This window comes from Ornithorhynchus anatinus, chromosome 7, assembly GCF_004115215.2.
Source record: "Ornithorhynchus anatinus isolate Pmale09 chromosome 7, mOrnAna1.pri.v4, whole genome shotgun sequence".
Taxonomy (NCBI): Eukaryota; Metazoa; Chordata; class Mammalia; order Monotremata; family Ornithorhynchidae; genus Ornithorhynchus; species Ornithorhynchus anatinus.
Window position 1 is genome coordinate 60,620,715 of NC_041734.1, and position 21,566 is coordinate 60,642,280.

The following is a 21,566-nucleotide window of genomic DNA, read 5'->3' on the forward strand; positions in this document are numbered from 1 at the left end:
TTTAGCTTTTTTTTTTTTTAACCCTAGAGGCAGTTCTTGGAGCAAGCTGGGATAGAAATAAGGTAGTGACCAGATAGATTACAGGCTGAGGTAGTAAAACCTTGAAGGCCTCGTCCCATCCCCTAGTTTCCGATGGAATGATCTGCTACCTCACGCCAACGGTAAAAAGTGGTCTTGGTGCGAAAAACGTGACTTTCCGTTCAGTTCCATGAGTATGGCGGGTGGATTTTGACCTTTCTTTTTAAGTATTAGGCTCCTACACAGCAGCTGCATGCACCTGCATGACTAAAGGAACCCAAGCCCAATGGCCACTGTAACAGCTATGTTACAAAAGTAAACTTAGGACTAAGAAGATACTAAAACTTATAGGTGTTCGTTACCAGTTCAACCTTTGCCTGAGTCGTCGTCTCGTTTTGTCACTTGCCCGCAGTCAGTTCTGGTCTAACACAGGTCTTCACCACGTGATTTGGAGAATGCTACTGAAGAATTAGAGAGCCATCTTCCCACCCTGCCAGGCTACCCAGGTTGAATGCCATCCACAAACAGGAACAGCTGAGTGCACATGTGAGAACAACTGTGTGATTTTTCCATCACAAACGGTACTTCGGGAACCCAACTACTACTCTATTAAAGCAGAACTGACGGTACTGAAATTATTAAAGTAGATTTGGGGATTACATCCGCTGAACACAAACCTGGAGAGGGAGCCTACATTCTCGCCCCTGGAATAGGGCGATGCAAAACGGTCAGATCCAAGTTCAGCGTTACCCTGACATGGTTTTCAAAGTGACAGTGCTGAGGCATGTTAACACTGGTTTCTGTAAGAGTATTTGCAATCGGGCAAATTGCTCAGCCAAGTCTCCCACTATCTGCCCAGCAAAATTCTGCCAGGTTTAAGAGAAAATAAAAGTTTGTGAGATGAGATTCCCACTGCTTGGACACTTTGCAAGCATAAAAGGGTAAATGAAAGGATTTCCACCTTTCAAAAGGAACACATGACCAACAGGACACACACAAATAAAGTAGAATGGGTTCAAATTATTGTTCAGAGCCTGCATGAAACTGGTTAAAGGAAAGAGGCTTTGGATAATCCTTTAAAATGGTGGGATTTTATCTGTCTTGAAAAGAAGATACCAATACTGCATCTAAGCACTATTGAAATCCACCAGGTTTTCAACATCAAAATATTCTAAAGTGTCGTTAAGAAAAACAAGTTTATGAAATTCAGGTACATAAATGATAACAATATGCAGGACTGATTTTCCACCAGAAAGGCATAAGACAGCCACAGATGAAATAAGAAGCAATGCCACAATCGAAAAGGACACAAACATACACTTATTTTCTTGTTTGTTGGAATTTAGCAGTAAGTGGGGGCGGGGGGGAGTGTTAAAAAAAAAAAAAGCAACTTGAAATCCTCAGTATGCATACTTTAAATCAGAACTGAAAATAGGCTTTGAACCCTATAAATATCATTTCTCCCTTCAAATAAGTTTAAACAGTGCAAATCTGCAACTTAAAAGGTCCCCCTTCCTCTCCACAAAGCAAAAGGCATTCAAACCACAGTTCAACTTCATATCCGAAAAGAAACACTTTCAAGGAAGGAAGAAGGAAAACACGCACACACCACTCCCACGGTTAATGAGCAGGGCTTGTCTCAAGAAAAAGTGTGGATACTCCAAGGTAGGTTCGTGGCTCCCGAGGAACACAGGATTGGGGCACTGGATCCAAGTTGCAGTCCCCCTTGCCACTCGAAAGGCAGCTGCCAACTTCTGCTTTTAAAAAGGAGCCTCACATACGAGGCAATAATATTGAACTTTAAGCAAGAAGGACACCAGATCATCTTCAAGGTGCTAGAAGATGGGAACCCTTTAGTAGCATGCTTCCTGGAGTCTGTTAAATATTCTCTGTCTGTGCTCAAATGTCAAGCAGTACCCAATAGCATCCTCCGTTTCTTGAATCCGCTTCTGGAAGCGGCATCCATCCCGGGCCAGTTCCTCCCAAGGTCCTTTGCGATCTTCATCGCTACTTATATAATACTCGGTCACTTCTTCGAGGAAAGTCACCTGCAAATAACAGAAATATTTTAGTATTCACTTGGGGGCGGAAAATACTTTTTGCCATGGATGAACTTCCCTTAGCTTGGGATCAAGGTCAGCAACCCAGGCGTGTATCCTGTTATCCCACTCATCTGCTCCTTCATCCGAAATTACCTGGACCCATATAACTGACCTATTAAAAAGGTTACTTTAAAGAAATCCTGCCAATGTGTAGGATGAAACTTTAATTCTTCCATTTAGCCAAATATGGCTTTTGAGCTTTTACAAAAATCTTAGTTTTCCATTTTTACTTTTATTTTGGGGGCTTGTTATGAAATGAAAATGGGTGAGAACCAGAGAAAAAGACTCTAGTGAGGAATACTAAAATTATTTTTGGAATTGTAGTGGACCAAATGGAGGGCAGTTAAAATTGCCCTATTCTCTGTTTTGAGGCTGGAGAAGATTCCTTCAATTCTCAGCAACCCCACTCCTCCCTCTCAGTTACCCAAGGTATTAGGATTAAGAATATTCCTAAAGTTGGGCCAAATTGGGTGGTGCAAGACCCCCACGACCCCAACCTCTCAGGCTTAGTCCTGCGTGGGGTGGGGCAAGGTGTCTCCAGGGGTAGAACTACTTCCTGGAATGAGGTTCAGGACAGTGTCGCCGGCTTCTCCTACACGGTAAGCCCACAATAATGGACTCCCCTTCCAGTATGTAGTCCTGCTCCTCACATCCTTTTTCTCTCCATGCCGTACAGATTAATGGGCTTCTACAGAGATTAAGCTGCCTTCAAACAGCTTCCGCTCACATGCGGAGGTGGACCGGGGGGGAGCAGAGGGCACTGAACCCTTTTCCTTACTTGCCATACTCTGAGAATGCCTTCAGTTTAGAGTGACCAAATATCTTGGACACGATCACTTAACATTTCAAAACATATCGCCATACAAAATTCTGTGGAAAAAAAAAACTGAATGGCAACAAAATCTGACCATTTGGGGTAAAGATAAATTTAATTGAAAATGACTGGGCAAAGTGACATACAATTACATCTAAATTAGACCACTTTTTTGTTTTCAAGGATGCTGAAGTTTTGAGGAAAATTCTTGCTCCAGTAGGGGGACAACTGAAATGAAAAATAATTTTCACAAAAGAGTTCAGTATTTTCTTGGGAAAAAAGGTAGGACAGAAGCTAAGATGCTCACCTATTAACCTCTAAAAGTATCTGCAAACATTCTACGTGGCTTCACTTTACATTGTAGATGAGTTCTATCAAGTAGGATCCCAACACGCTCCATTGCTGGGATCCAAACATATGCAATACCTGATGAGTAGCTTTGAGAGCTATACCAGAATAAGTGTGATGTCGTAGATATAGCCTATCACGTTATAATTCTCTTAAAATAATAATTTTCAACCACTAGAAAAGTCTATGGTAAAGTGATGCTATCCCCCAAATCAGTCTGAATGTTCATTATGTCGAAGCATCATAAAATATGCAAGCATGATGCATTTGTTAATCTAACAGCGGGGCTAATGTATTACAAAATAATTTGCGATTAATGAACAAGTGTCCCTTTTGCCATTCCATTTACAATCACTTGAACAAGTACTGTGACCTAGTAGATGCAGAATAGGCCTAGGCGTCAGAAGGACCTGGGTTCCAGTCCTGGCTTTGCCACTTAATTTGTCAATTAACTTCTCCGTGCCTAGTTTACCTTATCTGTAAAATGGGGATTAAGACTGGGAGCCCCATGTGGGATATGGGCTGTGCCCAACCTGATTATGTTGTCTCTGCCCCCGCGATATGTACAGTGCCTGGCATATAATAAGCGCATAACAAATACTACAAAAAAACCCCAGAAAACTCCAAATTACTAGTCATTATTACTAGTCATCCTCTAGACTGTGAGTATGTTGTGGGCAGGGAATGTATCTGCCAACTCTGCTGTATTGTACTTTCCCAAGCGCTTAGTACAGTGCTCTGCACACAGTAAGCACTCAAGAAATAAAATTGATTGATCACATTCAGATGAAATTCAGTTGAGTCCAAGGTCTTTCTTAGTATCTGCTTAGTCACCAGTTCTCTAGTCTTCAAATCGTGACTCAGTGAATTTCTTCTTTTAAACAACCAATAGTTACATCAGCCAATTCCACCGAGATCCAACACTTTCATTCCTTTTTCATCACTCTAAGATACCTCTGGAGTACAATTATCAGGTATTGTAATACCAAGTCAAATATTGCTCCGAATCATTATTCCTTTACAGTATCACTAGGAAAGTTTACACAGGGGGTTTCAAATTACTCGAAAGAAATACTGACTGCAAATGAAAGTTAAGATGGTCTTCATTCTTTACACAAGCCACTAGGCTATTTATCTTTAAGGCATTATACTGAAATTTCTTGCTCTAACAGTGTTTAGTGAACTCTCAGTGGCTCTAGTTCATTATAGCCAAGGTGCGAGCACCCAATCAGAACCAATATAACAACATAATACAGAAGTTCCAGTGCACTACAAAAGCATTCTTAATTTCAAGTCTTCAAAAAAATCTGGGCTGAGGCCAAACTCCAGGATGCACTCAGTCTCAGTCTAAACCCCGAACAGGGAAAGAAAAATATACAACTCCATGGGTGTTGACTCAGTCCTCATTAAATTACAAAAGGACAATATACAGGTTCACATTCACCAACAGCTATAAAAGCATTCCAAATTAAAGAACTAACTAAAAGGTGCTCTGTAATTCCTGGCGCTTTTTTTTTTTTAATCTATGTTTCTTTGGTTCTTGGGGGGGGGAAGGTGGATTCCATCCATTTAAACTATGTGGACATGATACGTAACACTCAAACTTCCTGAGCTTGGGAACTCCTTCCTAATTCTGAGTAAGGATGGACATGTCTAAGAGTTCTAAACCAAATGAAAATGAACTGAGACATTACGGGTAATGCCGAGGGTTTGATTTTCAGTGCCCAAATTAAACAGAGCAGCACATTTGACCTCCAAACTGAAAATGAATCAGTCACAAAAATCCCAATATGGTCAAAGCGGGGAGCCACCCTTTAGTGGTGCTCTGAAGAATTTCCCAGAAACGGTGAAAGCAGAAGTGTTTCATGTGCTTTTCCACACTGCACTTAAATAGCACCTTTCAAAAGCTACACGTGGGATACCCGGGAATTTTCCATAGGGCAAATAATGTGATTTTCGCAGTACCTACCAAAATTAAAAATTAACTCATTATATAAACACTCGAGAATTCCATCCAAACCGCTACCTTGTAGGTACAATCTCTCATTATATCCCGACTGGATTACTGCATCAGCCTCTTTTCTAATCTCCCAATCTCCTCTCTCTCCCCATTTCAGTCTCTACTTCACTCTGATGCTCGGATTATCCTTCTAGGGAAACGCTCTGGACATGTCACTCCCCTCCTCAAAAACCTCCAGTGGTTGCCTATCAACCTTCGCATGAGGCAAAAACTCCTCTCTCTTGGCTTCAAATCTCTCCATCCCTTGGCCCCCTCCTACCTCACCTCCCTTCTCTCCTTCTCCAGCCCACTCTTCACTCCTCTGCCACTAACCTCCTTCTTCCCTGTCCCACAGTCGACCCCCCCCAGAGCCCATGTCCTATTTCTGTCCTGGAATGCCCTCCCTCCTCATCTCCACCAAACTAGCTCTCTTCCCTTCAAAACCCTCCTGAGACCTCACCTCCTCCAGGAGACCTTCCCAGACTGAGCCCTCCCTTCGCCCTACCCTCCTCTCCGCCCCACAGCACTTGTGTACATATGTACACATTTATTATTCTATTTAATTAATGATGTGTACATATCTATACTTCTATTTATATTGATGCTACTGACACCTGTTTACCTATTTTGTCTGTCTCCCCCCCTTCTAGACTGTGAGCCCGTGGTTGGGTGGAGATTGTCTCTGTTGCAGAATTGTACTTTCCAAGCGCTTAGGACAGTGCTCTGCACACATTAAGCACTCAATAAATACGACTGGATGAATGAAAATAGTTTAGTGAACACTCAAGGCCCCTCTGAAATGTATTAAGAATTTTTTTTTTATCTGTCACCTACTAAGGTGACTGCTAAATTTGCTCATTAGTGAGCCACGGCCAAAAGAATGTTGTGATTTCCAGGTCCCCAATTCTAAAATGACAGCAGTGATGAGTCACCCTGAAATCCAAGTTGATCATTATGAGTTGCTTTATTTTGCATTGCTGTGTTGGTAGGATAATCCAACGAGTACCCGTGATTGGAGTAATCCTAAATCCAACTCTAGGCATTAAAACGTTCCCCCAAACTCGTGATCCGAGTTCATCAATGGAGAAGCAGCGTGGTTGAGTGGAAAGAGCAAGAGCTTGGGAGTCAGAGGATGTGGGTTCTCATCCCAACTCTGCCACTTCTCTGCTGGGTGACCTTGGGCAAGTCACTTCTCTGTGCCTCAGTTACCTCATCTGTAAAATGGGAATTAAAAGTGTGAGCCCCACGAGGGACAACCTGAATACCCTGTGCTCAGTGCTCAGCACATAGTAAGTGCTTAACAAATACCATCATCATGATTAATAATGATATTATAACCACCACATATATTTACCTTTTTTCTTCTGGTGTGTACTTGCCCATCTCCAGAGCGGATCCCGTGTTGGGCCAGATTTTTAAGTCCCCCCTCGTGGCTCCTGAGCAGCTGCACCTGACAAGTTAGTAAGGCACGACTCTGACAGCTGGCCACCTTGGACCCGGCCTGCCCGGTGGAGTCACATTTCTCTCTGCCTTTTTTCCCAGCAGTCTGGAACGGGGCCTTAAAATTGAAGGGATTGTAAGGGTCGTCTGAATTATTGAACGAGTTCCACAGTTTTAAATTCTCTGCTTCATCCGCACTGGAGTCCCCATCGTCATCACTATCATCGTCTGCCTCGGAGCTTTGGGAATCAGAGGAGCTTTCGGTCCAGGGTGAATCCTCCGCATCAGACCTGTCGGCCAGCTCCTTCTCCGAATCGGAAGGGTCCTCACTCACGGTTCTCAAAGAGGTCTGCATGGTTGCTGTAAAGTTTTGGGGATTATAGGGATCTTCTACCCTGCAGAAGGACCTCCAGAGGACTGAGTCCCGTTGCCCGGGGCCTGGTTCCGTGGGGGGCTCATCGCTATCAAATCCAGCATCCTCCTCTTCCTCATCCCAATCCTCGCCCTCGGAACTGGACCCCGACTCCTGATCGCTTGAGGCGCCCCCCAAAATATAATCGATTAGTTTATTGCTGCACGCCGGCCTCGCCGCAGTCGGAAGGGGGTCACCAATCTCGGGGCTGTCGTCGGCTTGATCCTTTGGGGTCGCCCCTTCTCCGGGCACATCACGGGCCGGTCCAGTTTCTGGACAGCCCTGGAATTCCAGGGAAAGAGGGATCTCCGGGATAAGCAAGCCAGTGTCAGGCTCCGTGGGATGCGGGGCGCCTCCGAGGGCGGGCTGGGGCGGGGGGACCTGCTGCACAGGTTTGGGGCTCTCTCTGCGCTGTTCGGAGTTCAAGGCTTGGCTCAGGTCAATGCGGAGCAGGTGGTGCTCCTCCTCCAGACTGTGGTATCCGTGATCCTGCTCGGGGGTAGGGAGGGCCTGGCCCTTGCTGGCCTGCTGCAGGAACTCCAGGCGTTTCATGCGGAGGTGGTGGATCTCCGGCAGCCCCTCTCTCGATCGGGGAGAAACGGAGCTGGAGCTGGCACATTCTGCACTCAGGGGCTGGGGGCCCTGGTCTGCAGCCGGGCCGCCCTCCACCTGGAGTGACTGGACCTCCACCAGGTCCCCACCTTCGCACCGGTTTGGGGGGCCAAGCTCCAGCCCGGGAAGGCAGTCCAGGCCGGGGGGGCTCCACAGGCAGGAGACCCCTTTGAAATGGTCCAGGGGCTGGACGCCGACCCTCCCCGGCTCCTTGTCCGAGCACCGCCGGGGGTGGAGGTCGCTTGGCAGCAGGTGGACGCCCCACAGCCGATGCTCCACGAGCAGGGTCCCCGCCGCCGAGTCCCAGAGGCTGCCCTTGCCCTTCAGTTCCGATTCCAGGCCCTGGGAGCCCCACTGCCAGAAGAGTTCCTCCTCCAGCCAGGTCAGGGAGGGAGGCTCAGCGGGGGCGGACAGCGGCCTCGGCGCCGAAGGACCGGCCGGGTGGTCGCGTCCTCTGCTGAGCGCTCTCCAGGCGGGGCTGCGGCGGGCCAGCTCCAGCCAGCTGGCGGGGATGGTCCCCATCAGAAGCTGCCCCCACAGCAGCAGCTTCTGCAGGACGCCCGGGAGGGGCGCGGGGAGGTGGGAGCGGAGCTTCTGCCAAGCGCTGGGCCGAGCTTCGGGCTGCGGGGCGGCGGGGCCCGGCAGGGGCAGGAGGAACCAGGCCCGGGCCGGGGGGACCAGCCGGCCCCCGGGGCCCTCCGCTCCCGGATCCATCGTCGGGGAAGCACGCCGGCAGCGGGGACGTCTCTCTCTCGGGCTCCTCCAAGACCGGGGCGGGGTCTACTCGGCCTCGGCGAGCGGCGGAGCCGGGGGTCGGGCCCCGGGCCTAAGGGGGAGCCACGGGGCCGGGCGGCGGCGGCTGACGGCCTCTCTGGGTCCCGAAGGCGCGGAGGAGGACGAGCGGGCTGCAGACACACCCATCCTGGAAGGGACGGGGCACACCTCAAGACGGCGAAGGCCCCACCACCACGGGCCGGGAGCCGAAGGCCGGAGCGTCGGGTGGGGAATGACGGCGGGGGCAGAGGGCAACGCAAAATGGCGGCGACAGCCTCCCCCAAAGGGGAGACAGGGCGGGGCCTCCGCCACTTCCGGCTGCTCGCAGATCGGCCCCCTCCCACCCCCTAGCGGCCTCTTCGGGTATCGCGTCGACTCGTCTCCCCTCGCCCCGCCCCTCGGCTTCGCCGGCGCGCGGGGCGATTGCATCAGCCCGGGGGACGCGCAGGCGCAGAAGCCTCGTCGCCGTCTCCAAGGAGACCGCCCGTCCGTTGGGGGAAAGGGCAGGCTGGCTGCATTCATTCATTCAATCATTCATTCATCCATCCATTCATTCACTCATTCATTCACTCATTCATTCACTCACTCATTCACTCACTCATTCATTCACTCACTCACTCATTCATTCGCTCATTCATTCACTCACTCATTCATTCATTCACTCACTCATTCACTCACTCATTCATTCACTCACTCATTCATTCATTCGCTCATTCATTCTTTCAATCACTCTTTCCTCCCTCCCTCCCTCCCCCCTTCCCCCTTTCCTCCCTCCCTCCCTCCCTTCCTTCCTTCCTTCCTTCCTTCCTTCCTTCCTCCCTTCCTCTCTTCCTCCCTTCCTCCCTTCCTTCCTTCCTTCCTTCCTCCATTCACCCAATTGTACTGTACAGAGCACTTTACTAAGCACTTGGAATGGACAATTTGGCAACAGATAATAATAATAATAATAATGGTTTTTGTTATGCCTGGTGGCTACATTCATTCAGTCGTATTTATTGAGTGCTTTACTATGTGCAGAGCACTGCACTAAGCACTTGGAATGGACAATTCGGCAACAGATAAAAATAGTAATAATGGTTTTTGTTATGCCTGGTGGCTACATTTACTCAGTGGTATTTATTGAGCGCTTACTATGTGCAGAGCACTGTACTAGGGACTTGGAATGGACAATTTGGCAACAGATAATAATGGTATTTGTTATGCCTGGTGGCTACATTCATTCAGTCGTATTTACTGAGCGCTTACTATGTGCAGAGCACTGCACTAGGCACTTGGAATGTACAGTTTGGCAACAGATAATAATAATAATAATGGTATTTGTTATGCCTGGTGGCTACATTTATTCAGTGGCATTTATTGAGTGCTTACTATGTGCAGAGCACTGTACTAAGCACTTGGAGTGTACAATTCAGCAACAGATAATAATAATAATAATGGTTTTTGTTATGCCTGGTGGCTGGATTAATTCATTCATTTAGTCACATTTATTGACCGCTTACTATTTGCAGAGCACTTACTGTGTGCAGAGCACTGTACTAATGAATGGATGTAGCCACCAGGCATAACAAATACCATTATTATTATTATCTGTTGCCAAATTGTACATTCCAAGTGCTTAGTACAGTGCTCTGCACACAGTAAGCGGTCAATAAATACGACTGAGTGAATGAATGAATGAATTCAGCCAGCAGGCATAACAAATACCGTTGTTATTATTATTATCTGTTGCCAAATTGTACATTCCAATCGCTTAGTACAGTGCTCTGCACACAGTAAGTGCTCAGTAAATCCGATTGAATGAATAAATGAATGAATATCACCTTGCCCCCTCCTACCATCACTTCCCTTTTGGCCTTCTCCATCCCAGCCCGCATTCGTTCATTCATTCAATCGTATTTATTGAGCGCTGACTGTGTGCAGGGCACTGTACTAAGCACCTGGAAAGTACAATTCGGCAACAGATAGAGACAATCCCTACCCAGCAACGGGCTCACAGCCCGCACGCTCCTCTCCTCCTCTGGTGCTAACCTTCTCACTGGGCCTCGTTCTCCCCTGTCCCACCATCAATCCTTGGACCATGTCCTACCTCTGGCCTGGAATGCCTTCCCTCCTCACCTCCACCAAACTAGTACTATTAAAGCCCTACTAAAAGCTCACCTCCAGGAGGCCTTCCCGGACTAAGCCCCCCTTTTCCTCTGCTCCCCCTCCCCTCCCCATCGTCCCCATTCCCTCCCTCTGCTCTACCCCTCCCCGCCCGCAGCACTTGCATGTATATATGTACATATTTATAATTATATTTGTCTCATTCTATTAGTTCATATTGATGCTATTGATGCCTGTTTACTGGTTTTGATGTCTGACTCCCCCCTTCTAGAGTCGGATGTGGGCAGGGATTGTCTCTATCTGTTGCCGAATTGTACTTTCCAAGAGCTTAGTACAGTGCTTCGCACACAGTAAGCGCTCAATAATTACGATTGAATGAATGAAGGAAAGCTAACTGCAGCTCAGCGGGTACACTTCAGTCCTCTAATGCCAACCTACTCAGGGTACTTTGATCTCATCCATCTCGCCAGCGACCTCTCAGCCACGTCCTGCCTCTGGCCTGGAACGCTCTCACTCTTCATATCCGACAATTATCTCCCCATGGTCAAAGCCTTATTGAAGGCGCACTTCCTCCAAGACGCCTTCCCTGACTAAGCCCTCTTTTCTTTTTCTTCCACTCCCTACTCTGTGACCTGATTTTCTCCCTTTAGTCATCACCCCCCTCCAGTTCCACAGCTATCCATATCCATGTCTGTCTCCCCCTCTAGACTGTACACTCATTGTGGGCAGGAAATGTGTCTGCTATATTGTTAGAGCGCGGGCTTGAGAGTCAGAAGTCGTGGGTTCTAATCCCAGCTCCGCCATTTGTTAGCTGTGTGACTTTGGGCAAGTCACTTAGCTTCTCTGTGCCTCAATTGCCCTATCTGTAAAATGGGGATTAAGACTGGGAGCCCTACGTGGGACAACCTGATTATCTCGTAGCGCTTAGAACACATAGTAAGCGCTTAACAAATACCATTATTATTATATTGTACTCTCCCAAGAGTTTAATACGGTCACAGTAAGTGTTTAATTGATTGATTAATAGAGAAGCAGCATGGTCTAGCTGATCGAGCACGAGCCTCGGAGTCAGAGATTATGGGATTACACAGTAAATGCTCAATAAATCCGATTGAATGAATAAATGAATATCACCTTGCCCCCTCCTACCATCACTTCTCTTTTTCCCTTTTGTAATCCCGGCTCTGCCAGTTGTCTCTGTGTGACCATGGATGAGTCACTTCACTTCTCTGTGCCTCAGTGACCTCATCTGTAAAATGGGGATTAAGGCTGTGAGCGTCATGTGGGACAGGGACTGTGTCCAACCTGATTAGCTTCTACCTGCCCCCAGCGCTTTGTACAGTGCCTGGCACAGAGTAAGTGCTTAACAAACACCTTAAAAATATCTAACCCAGTGTTTACTACAGTGACCGTAGATTGTAAACCCCTTGAGGGAAGGGAATCATGTCTACCAACTCTATGTATTTTCCCAAATGCTAAGTACAATGCTCTGAGCACGGTATGTGCTCAATAAATGCCATTAACTGAATGACTGCTTAACCCATAGAAAGCACTTAATAAATATATAATAATTGCAAGTGTGTGTTTACATGCTATAATAAGAGGGAATGGGGGGTTTCACCAATGTGATGTTCAATAGAATGGGAAATTGGGTTTTAGCGGCATATAATTCAGGTGGTACTTTTATTAAAAAGGCAAGGTATTCAAGACTGCACTTGAGTATTTCTCCTGCGGTGAGTCAATAATTACAAAATGAAACATGACTCATTTTCCTAGGTGTGATTCCCTTTTTTCAGATCCACAACCAGGGAGAGGCCAGTGAGTTCCCCAGGTTGGAATGGACTCATTCTGTTTTTCAGCAATTGCTTTTGACTCATATTAACCCCATCATTCCACACAGAGAGAAACAGGCACTGAGGAAGAATGAGTTAGTGGATCAGGGATGGGCCTCAGGGTCCAGATGAACCTTAAAGGTCCCAGATTTTTCCATTTGCTTCCTTCTCAGCTGAGTATCTGGTTTGACTCAGTGGGGTATTGTCAATTCATAGAGTTGCCTGTGGAGTCGGCAAAAGTGAAAGAGCTGCAAACAACAAACAGCACAGTGGTCAGGGACTGTGTGTTCCTCATTGACCTCCTCAGTCCCCCAAGCACCCAGTGGTGAATTTCACCATCAGTGATGTATCATCCTTAAAATGACAGGCTTTTCATAGATAAGCATTGAAGCATCCAGGAGTAGGGTTTGTGCTCCCAGAGAGGACACAACCTAAAGAAATCCAACAATCACAGACCTCTTACCTTTTGAGCATTTTGATATTTGGTATTTGGGCATTAGGGTATTTTGGCTGTCTCCTTGTTGTCTCCTTGTATTTGTTTATGAGTTCATTTTGGGTTTGTTTGTTTACATCAAAATTATTTAGAGACTTCACTGAGGAAATGAACAGTGAGCAGGGAGAGTTATGGAAGTGATGACACCAATTCATGGAGTTGAAGCGTAAATTTTGCTTCAGTTTACCCATTGGCAACATGAGGAGAATCACTAACCCCTCCTTACTCAACTTCACTTGATTTCTCCATTTAGGGAATCTAGGAAGTGCCTGAAACACCACAGCTATGAAAACCAATATAAGGACTTAAAATGCTTCATACCATCATTCAGATTGTGCTGAATGAGCTCTCCCCAGCTGCTATCAGCTGGACTCTGGAAGCAGGGCAGCTCTGTACACAGTGATAAGGACCCGGCTGCCATGGCCCCAAGGGGCAAGCAGGAGAGGAAATGCAAGATGTCCTTGACCAGGGCAACAAACACATCAGCCCTGGTATAAAATCGCTAAATGGGGATCATAAGGGTGCTCTAAAAGCATATGTTAGGAGCGGGAAAGATCCTTCTGATTGTGCTATTTAGTAAGGCCAAACTGAAATGAACTAGGTAAATGACCTATATTTTTTGTCCTAAGGGAACTGTGCTCTAGTTTAATGATCTGTATATTTTAAATATATCCTGGAAACTGAAGTCTGGGGCCCAGGGTACAGCTGAAAAATGATTTTAGCTGGGAAAGGGAGACACACTAGGTGAATTCTGTCTCTTTGACAGCCAAAGGCACTCTCAGGTCACGCTCCTTTTGCAAATAATTTCTAAAAATCATTAGGTAGTGAAAATTCTCTATGGTTCACAGGATTTTCAGTGGCCTGTCCCTCATTTCCTTGTCCCTTCCTCCACATCCTCCTCAGCATCCTGAACCCACTCAGCTCAGGACCTGTTTCCAGGCAACACTAAGATTCCTGTTAGACATTGGCTCATGAAATCCCCAGAATAACAGGACTAGGGAGGCAGAGTTTATTCGGTTCTATTAGGCTCCCTAACTGGTTTCTAGAGTACACTGAGAGCCAGAGTTTTAATTTAGCAGCATAAATACAGGTTGCTCCCAAAGTCTCATCACCCCTACAAAGTCATTAACACTGTATCCTTTTGTTGGCAGCTGCAGAGAACCAGGGATAAAGGAAAATCCAGTATTTAGAGAAGCAGCATGGCAAAGTGGATAAAGCCCAGACCTGGGAGTCAGAGGACCTGGGTTCTAATCCGGTCTGTTGTGTGAACTCGGGCAAATCTCTTAACTTCTCTGTGCCGCAGTTCTCCCTTTGACAAAATAGGGATTCAATACCTGTGCTCCCTCCTAGTAACACTGTGAGTCACACGTGGGACCTGATTATTTTGTATTTACCCTAGCTCTTAGAAGAGCTGCTGAACTGTTGCTGAATTATACTTCCCAAGCGCTTAGTACAGTGCTCTGCACACAGTAAGTGCTCAATAAATATGATAGAATTGAATGAAAGGGTGCTTGACAAATAATAAGAGCCTAACAATTATTATTATTATTGTTTTGATTCATGGAGAAAGATTATAAGCATCAAAAGCTTTTCCAGGCAGAGGGAATACTCTTTGACAGGCTTGAGGACACTAAGCACTTCACCGCAGTGGGGAAATTTCATAGATAAGGCATCTGACACAGGCAAATATTCCCCTCTGGACTGTAAGATTGTTATGGGCAGGGAATGTGTCGCCCAACTTTGTTATATTGTACTCTCCCAAGTGCTTAGTACAGTGCTCTGCAAACAATAAGTGCTCAATAAATATGATCAATTGATTGAAATCAGGTCTCAATCAATCATAATAATAATTGTGGAATTTATTATTATTAATAATGGAATTTGTTAAGTGCTTACTTTTTGCCAAGCACTGTACTAAGCACTGGGATAGATACAAGCAAATTGGGTTGGACATAGTCCCTGTCTCATTTAAGGCTCACAGTCTTATTTCCCATTTTACAGATGCGGTAACTGAGACACAGAGAAGTCAACTGACTTGCCTAAGGCCACACAGCAGACAAGTGGCAGAGTCAGGATTAGAAGCCATGACCCTCTGACTCCCAGGCCCGTGCTCTATCCCCTACACCATGCTGCTTTCCTAATAATCATGATAATTGTTAGGCACTTACTATGTGCCAGGCACTGTTCTAAGCACTGGGGTAGATATACGATAACCAGGTTGGGCACAGTCACTGTCCCACATGCTTAATCCCAGCTCCGTCACTTGTCAGCTGTGTGACTTTGGGCAAGTCACTTCACTTCTCTGGGCCTCAGTTACCTCATCTGCAAAATGGGGGTGAAGATTGTGAGCCCCAGGTGGGACAACCTGATTACCTTGTACCTAACCAAGCACTTAGAACAGTGCTTGGCACATAGTAAGCGCTTAACAAATACCATTATTATTCATGCTCGTTGTACAGATGAACTAAGGCACAGAGAAGCTAAGTGACTTGCCCAAGGTCACACAGCAGACAAGTGATGGGGCTGGGCATTAGAACCCATGACCTTCTGACTCCCAAGCCTGGGCTCTAGCCACTTACTGAGTGTCTACTGTGTGCAGAGCACTGTACTAAGCACTTACGGGGGTGCTTTCATTTCAAATGATAGGGGGATTCCCCATAAGAGTCGGTCCTGCGCTGGCTGGAAATGCCCCATGACGTCAACGACCCCTGAAAATTCCGTCCTTCCAATGTACTTCCTCCAACACGGAGGAGTCCAGTAGATAGCCAAACTGCATGTGCAGGCCCCCGCCCCCCTTCCTTTCCTTTCTCGGAATCCCCCGGCCGTCGTTGCCGGAGCACGTGGAGGGGGCAGGAGACAAGGGAGGTTGCCAAGATGAAGATGTCGTTTCCAAGTGCAGAGCTCTTCTGCATGCAGGGGAAGTTTCCGAAATGCAAACCCGTTGGTGCTTTCCTTTTTGGCTTTTTTAATGATATTTGTCAAGCGCTTACTAGGTCCTATCCTGGCTCCGCCACTTGTCTGCTGTGTGACCTTGGGCAAGTCACTTCCCTTCTCTGGGCCTGTTACATCATCTGTAAAATGGGGATTGTTACTAATAATAATAATGATAATAATGGTATTTGTGAGAAGCAGCATGGTTCAGTGGAAAGAGCCCGGGCCTGGGAGTCAGCGGTCATGGATTCGAATCCCGAGTCCGCCCCTTGTCAGCTGTGTGACTGTGGGCAAGTCACTTAACTTCTCTGTGCCTCAGTTATCTCATCTGTAAAATGGGGATTAAGACTGTGAGCCTCACGTGGAACAACCTGATTACCCTGTAAATCTACAGCGCTTGGAACAGTGCTCTACACATATTAAGCGCTTAACAAATACCAACATTATTATTATTACTTGTTAAACGCTTACTATGCACCAAGCACTGTTCTAAACGCTGGGGTAGATACAAGGTAATCAGATTATCCCACATGGGGCTCACAGTCTTAATCCCCATTTTACAGATTAAGATTGGGAGCCCCATGTTGGACTGTGTCCAACTCGATTTGCTTGTGTTCATCCCAATGCTTAGTACAGTGCCTGGCATATAGTAAGCACTTAAATACTGGCATTATTATGTACTAAGTACCGTTCATTCATTCAGTCATATTTATTGATGAGCACTTACTAGATGCAGAGCACTGAACTAAGCGCTTGGAAAGTACAATTCATCTCTTTATTGAAAGAGAAAATCCCCGCCTACACTGGGTTTACGGAGTAAACAGGCATCAATATAAATAAATAGAATTAAATTAAGAGAAATTAAGAGAAGCAGCACGCCTTAGGGGAAAGAGCACGGGCTTGGGAGTCAGAGGTGGTGGGTTCTAATTCCGGCTCCTCTACTCGTCAGCTGTGCAACTTTAGGCAAATCACTTAACTTCTCTATGCCTGTTACCTCATCTGTAAAATAGGGATTAAGACGGTGAGTCCCTCGCGGGACAATCTGAATACCTTGTATCTACCTCAGTGCTTAGAACAGTGCTTGGCACATAGTTAGCGCTTAACAAATACTATTATTAATAATAAATAGAATTATAGATATATACATATATACATGAGTTCTGTGGGGCGGGGGGAAGAGCAAAGGGAGTGAGTTGAGGTGAGGCAGAAGGGGGGAGCTGAGGAAAAGGAGGGTTTAGTCCGGGAAAGCCTCTTGGAGAAGATGTGCCTTCAATAGGGCTTTGAAGGGGGGAAGAGTGATTGTTTGGCGGATTTGAGGAGGGAGGGCATTCCAGGCCAGAGGTAGAAGGCGGGACAGGAGAGATCGAGGCCCAGTGAGAAGGTGAGCACCAGAGGAGCGGAGTGTGTGGTCGGGGATGTAAAAGGAGAGAAGGGAGCTGAGGTAAGAAGGGGCAAGGTGATGGAGAGCTTTGAAGCCAAAAGTGAGGAGTTTTTGTTTGATAGAGAGGTGGATAGGCAACCACTGGAGATTTTTGAAGAGGAGTGTGACATGCTCTGAAGGTTTCTGTCATTCCGTCAAGTGACTGTGGGCAAGTCACTTCACTTCTCTGGGCCTGTTACCTCATCTATAACATGGGGATGAAGACTGTGAGCCCCACGTGGGATAACCTGATCATGTTGTATCTACCCCAGCGCTTAGAACAGTGCTTGGCACATAGTAAGGCACATAGTAAGCGCTTAACAAATGCCATCATTATTATTACTATTCAAAAGTTTCATTCATTCCATCGTATTTATTGACCACTTACTGTGTGCAGAGCACTATACGAAGCGCCTGGAGTCAGCAGAGTGAAGTATGGACTGGAATGGGGAGAGGCAGGAGGTTGGGAGGTCAGAAAGGAGGCAGACACAGTAATCCAGTCAGGTTAGGATGAGTGTACTAACTTGGTAAATTAGTAAATTAGTAGAGTACTGTTCTAAGTGCTGGGGGTGATACAAGGTAATCAGTTTGGACACAGTCCCCAGTCCCACTTGGGGCTCACAGTCTTAATCCCTTGTCTCTCCCCTCCCCAACCTGATAATAATAATAATGTTGGTATTTGTTAAGCGCTTACTATGTGCAGAGCATTGTTCTAAGTGTGGGAGGAGATACAGGGTCATCAGATTATCCCACAAGAGGCTCACAGTCTTCATCCCCATTTTACAGATGAGGGAACTGAGGCCCAGAGAAGTGAAGTGACTTGCCCACAGTCACACAGCTGACAAGTGGCAGAGTCGGGAATCGAACCCATGACCTTTGACTCCCAAGTCTGGGCTCTTTCCACTGAGCCACGCTGCTTCTCAGCGCCCAGGGCTGGGGGCAGTCAGCTAAAGGTGGAATCTACATAAGGTTAACAAAATTATTATTATAAGGTGCCCCTCTTCTCATTGGTCTGAGCATTAAATCCAAGCCTCCTGGGCTCGATGGAGATAGTGGGTATTTCAAGAAGCATGGATCTGGAAGTCAGACGGACCTGAGTTCTAATTCTGACTCCCCCACTTTTCTGCCATGTGACCTTAAGAAGCGGCATGGCATAGTGAATAGAGCACGGGCCTGGGAGTCAGAAGGTCATGGGTTCTAATCCCAGCTCTGCCAGTTGTCTGCTGTGTGTCCTTAGCTTTACTTCTCTGTGCTTCAGTTACCTCATCTGTAAAATGGGGATTGAAACTGTGAGCCCCGTGTGGGACGGGGACTGTATCCAATTTTTTTGTATCCATCCCAGCACTTAATACAGTCCCTGACACATAGTAAGCACTTACCAAATACCACAATTATTACCAAGTCACTTCACTTCTCTGTGCCTCAGTTACCTCATCTGTAAATAGGAGATTAAAGATGTGAGCACCATCTGGGACACTGTGTCCAACCTGATTAGCTTGTATCTACAATAGTGCTTAGAACAGTGCCTGGTGGATAGTAGTGACTAACAAATACCATTAAAAAAAAGGAGGACACCAGAACTCATCCCAGGCAATGCCAGAGGCTGTTCTTTCATTGATCAGCACAATGCCAGTCTACTTTACCTACCCCCAGAAGCCACCTGTCAGAGATAAACAGCAACTGGATTGTGGGCAGCTGTCTGTTGAGAAGCAGCACGGCCTAGTGGATAGAGCATGAGCCTGGGAGTCAGGACCTGGGTTCTAATCCTGTCTCTGCCACTTGTCTGCTGCGTGACCAGGGCAAGTCACTTCACTGTGCCTCAGTTACCTCATCTGTATAATGGAGATTGACTGTGAACCCCATTTGGAATACAGGCTGTGTCTCACCTGACTAGCTTGTATCTACTCCAGTGTTTAGTGTACAGTGCCTGGCCTGTAATAAGTGCTTAACAAATACTATTTTTAAAAAAGTTGTTTTCTATGCTAGTCTTTGGCTTCTTCACCACTGTCATTGCCACAGGTTCCTGTGAAATGACCACAGTGGTGTAGTACTCAACACCATACACCACAGTCCCAAAAAATTGGGGATGATTTCCTGTTATCTGAACAAATTATCAGGGGAAAACCATCTAGCTCTCTCTTAGCAGAAGCAACATTCATATTGCCCCCAAGCCTGGCTAAACCACAAGAGGCAGGGAACAGAAAACAGCTAATAAAGTCTGAGCTAATTGGTAAACAGGTTTTGCAGGGTGTGGGGGGAGCGAATCTGGGTTTGACAGACAATTATTCTCCCCATCTTCAAAGCCTTACTGAAGGTACATCTCCAAGAGGCCTTTTCTAAGCCTTCGTTTCCTCTTCTCCCACTCCCTTCTACATCACCCTTGCATTTGGGTTTGCACTCTTTATTCACCACTCCCTCAGCCCCACAGCACTTAGGTGCGAATCCATAATTTATTTATAATAATGTCTGTCTCCCCACTCTAGACTGTAATCTCACTGTGGGAAGGGAATGTATCTACCAACTCTGTTAAATTGTACTCTTCCAAGCATTTAGAACAGTGCTTTGCTTACAATAAGTGTGTAATAAATACCACTGATTGATTAATGAGAGGAAGATAAGATACACCTCAGGGTATGACAAGGGGCTTATGTAAGTGGAATGATGTAATTGTTTATGTTTAAATATGCAAAATATGAAATAAGATATGGATTGTAAGACATAAAAAAGATCTCGGTCAGGGTCTGGAGGACAAGTCTTCCTTCAAGCCTGGTGGTGGTAATAATAATATTCATTGAGTGCTTAAGTGCCGAAAGCTGAGGGAGATACAATTCAACTAGATCAGATACAGTCCCTGTCCAACCCAGGGCTTAGAGCTTAAGTGTGAGGGAGAGCAGATATGGAGTCCCCATTTTACAGGTGATGAAACAGAACAGAGAAATGAAGTGATTTGCGGAAAGTCACACAGCAGGCAAACAGAGCTGAGCTTAGAATCCAGGCCTTCTTTACTTCCAGTCCTGTGCTGTTTCCATTAGGCCACGTGGCTTCTCACATATTCAGTCTGACACCAAATCCTGCCGGTTCTACCTTCACAATGCTAAAATCCACCCTTTCATCTCCATCCAAACGGCTACTTAATTGATCCAAGCACTTATCCTAGCCTATCTTGACAACTTCATCAGCCTCCATGCTAACCTGCTTGCCTTCTGTCCATACTTCACTCCGGCCTGGATCATCTTTCTAAAAAAATTTGGTCCGTGTATCCTTATTCAAGAGCCTCCAGTGGTTGCCCATCCACCTTGCATCAAACAGAAACTACCTTGCCACTGGCTTTAAAACACTCATTTTGCTCCATCTTATCTTCTCATTGATTTCCTTCTGACCCAGCACACAAATGTCACCAAAGTACGCACTGTACCTCAATCTCGTCTATTTTGCCACCAACCCCTCGCCCATGTCCTGCCTCTGGGTTGGGACTCCCTCCCCCTTTAATCCAACAGATGTTTGAGAAGCAGCATGGCTCGGTGGAAAGAACCGGGCTTGGGAGTCAGAGGTCATGGGTTCTAATTCTGGCTCCGCCGCTTGTCAGCTGTGACTGGGCAAGTCACTTCACTTCTCTGGGCCTCAGTTACTTCATCTGTAAAATGGGGATGAAGACTGTGAGCCCCACATGGGACAACCTGATCACCTTGTATCTACCCCAGTGCTTGGCACATAGTAAGGCCCATAGTAAGCGCTTAACAAATACCAACATTATTATTATTATCCCGGAGCTTAGAACAGTGCTTGCACATAGTAAGCGCTTAACAAATGCCATCATTATTATTATTATCCAAAGCCTTATTAAAATCACATCTCTTCCAAAGAGGCCAGTATAAAGCCCTCATTTCCCCTGCTCCCTTTCCTTTCTGCAGCGCCCTTGCACTTCGATTTGTGCCTTTTATTCACCCCACCCTCAACCTTACAGCATTTGTGTACGTATCCATAATTTATTTTAAAATCCATCTCCCCCTCTAGCCTCTAAGTTCCTTGTGAGTAGGGAACATGTCTACCACTTCTGTTGTTGTGTACTCTCCCAAGCTTAGTAGAGTGGGCTCAGAGTAAGCACTCAATAAATACGATTGACTGATATGTGACTGGGTGTTCCTGAAGAAAGAGTAAGGAGCTAAATGGGGAGTGAGTTGTCCTGTGACTTTGAAGGGAAGCCACCACCTTTCCTCTAAGAGACAGATCTCACCCAATGAAAGGGAGGTGGCAAAGAAGTCTGGGGT

General features: G+C 46.3%; 1 protein-coding gene across 1 annotated transcript; it reads right to left on the reverse strand.

Annotated features, from left to right (window-relative positions):
• Positions 1 to 8,798, reverse strand: PPP1R15B (protein phosphatase 1 regulatory subunit 15B). Its single transcript, XM_029069087.2, has 2 exons — positions 6,636 to 8,798; positions 1 to 2,066 (listed from the first exon to the last, which is right to left on the reverse strand). The coding sequence occupies exons 1-2, from the start codon at positions 8,457 to 8,459 to the stop codon at positions 1,872 to 1,874; spliced, it is 2,019 nt and encodes a 672-aa protein (XP_028924920.1). The 5' UTR covers positions 8,460 to 8,798; the 3' UTR covers positions 1 to 1,871.
• Between the last annotated feature and the right edge of the window lie 12,768 nt (positions 8,799 to 21,566).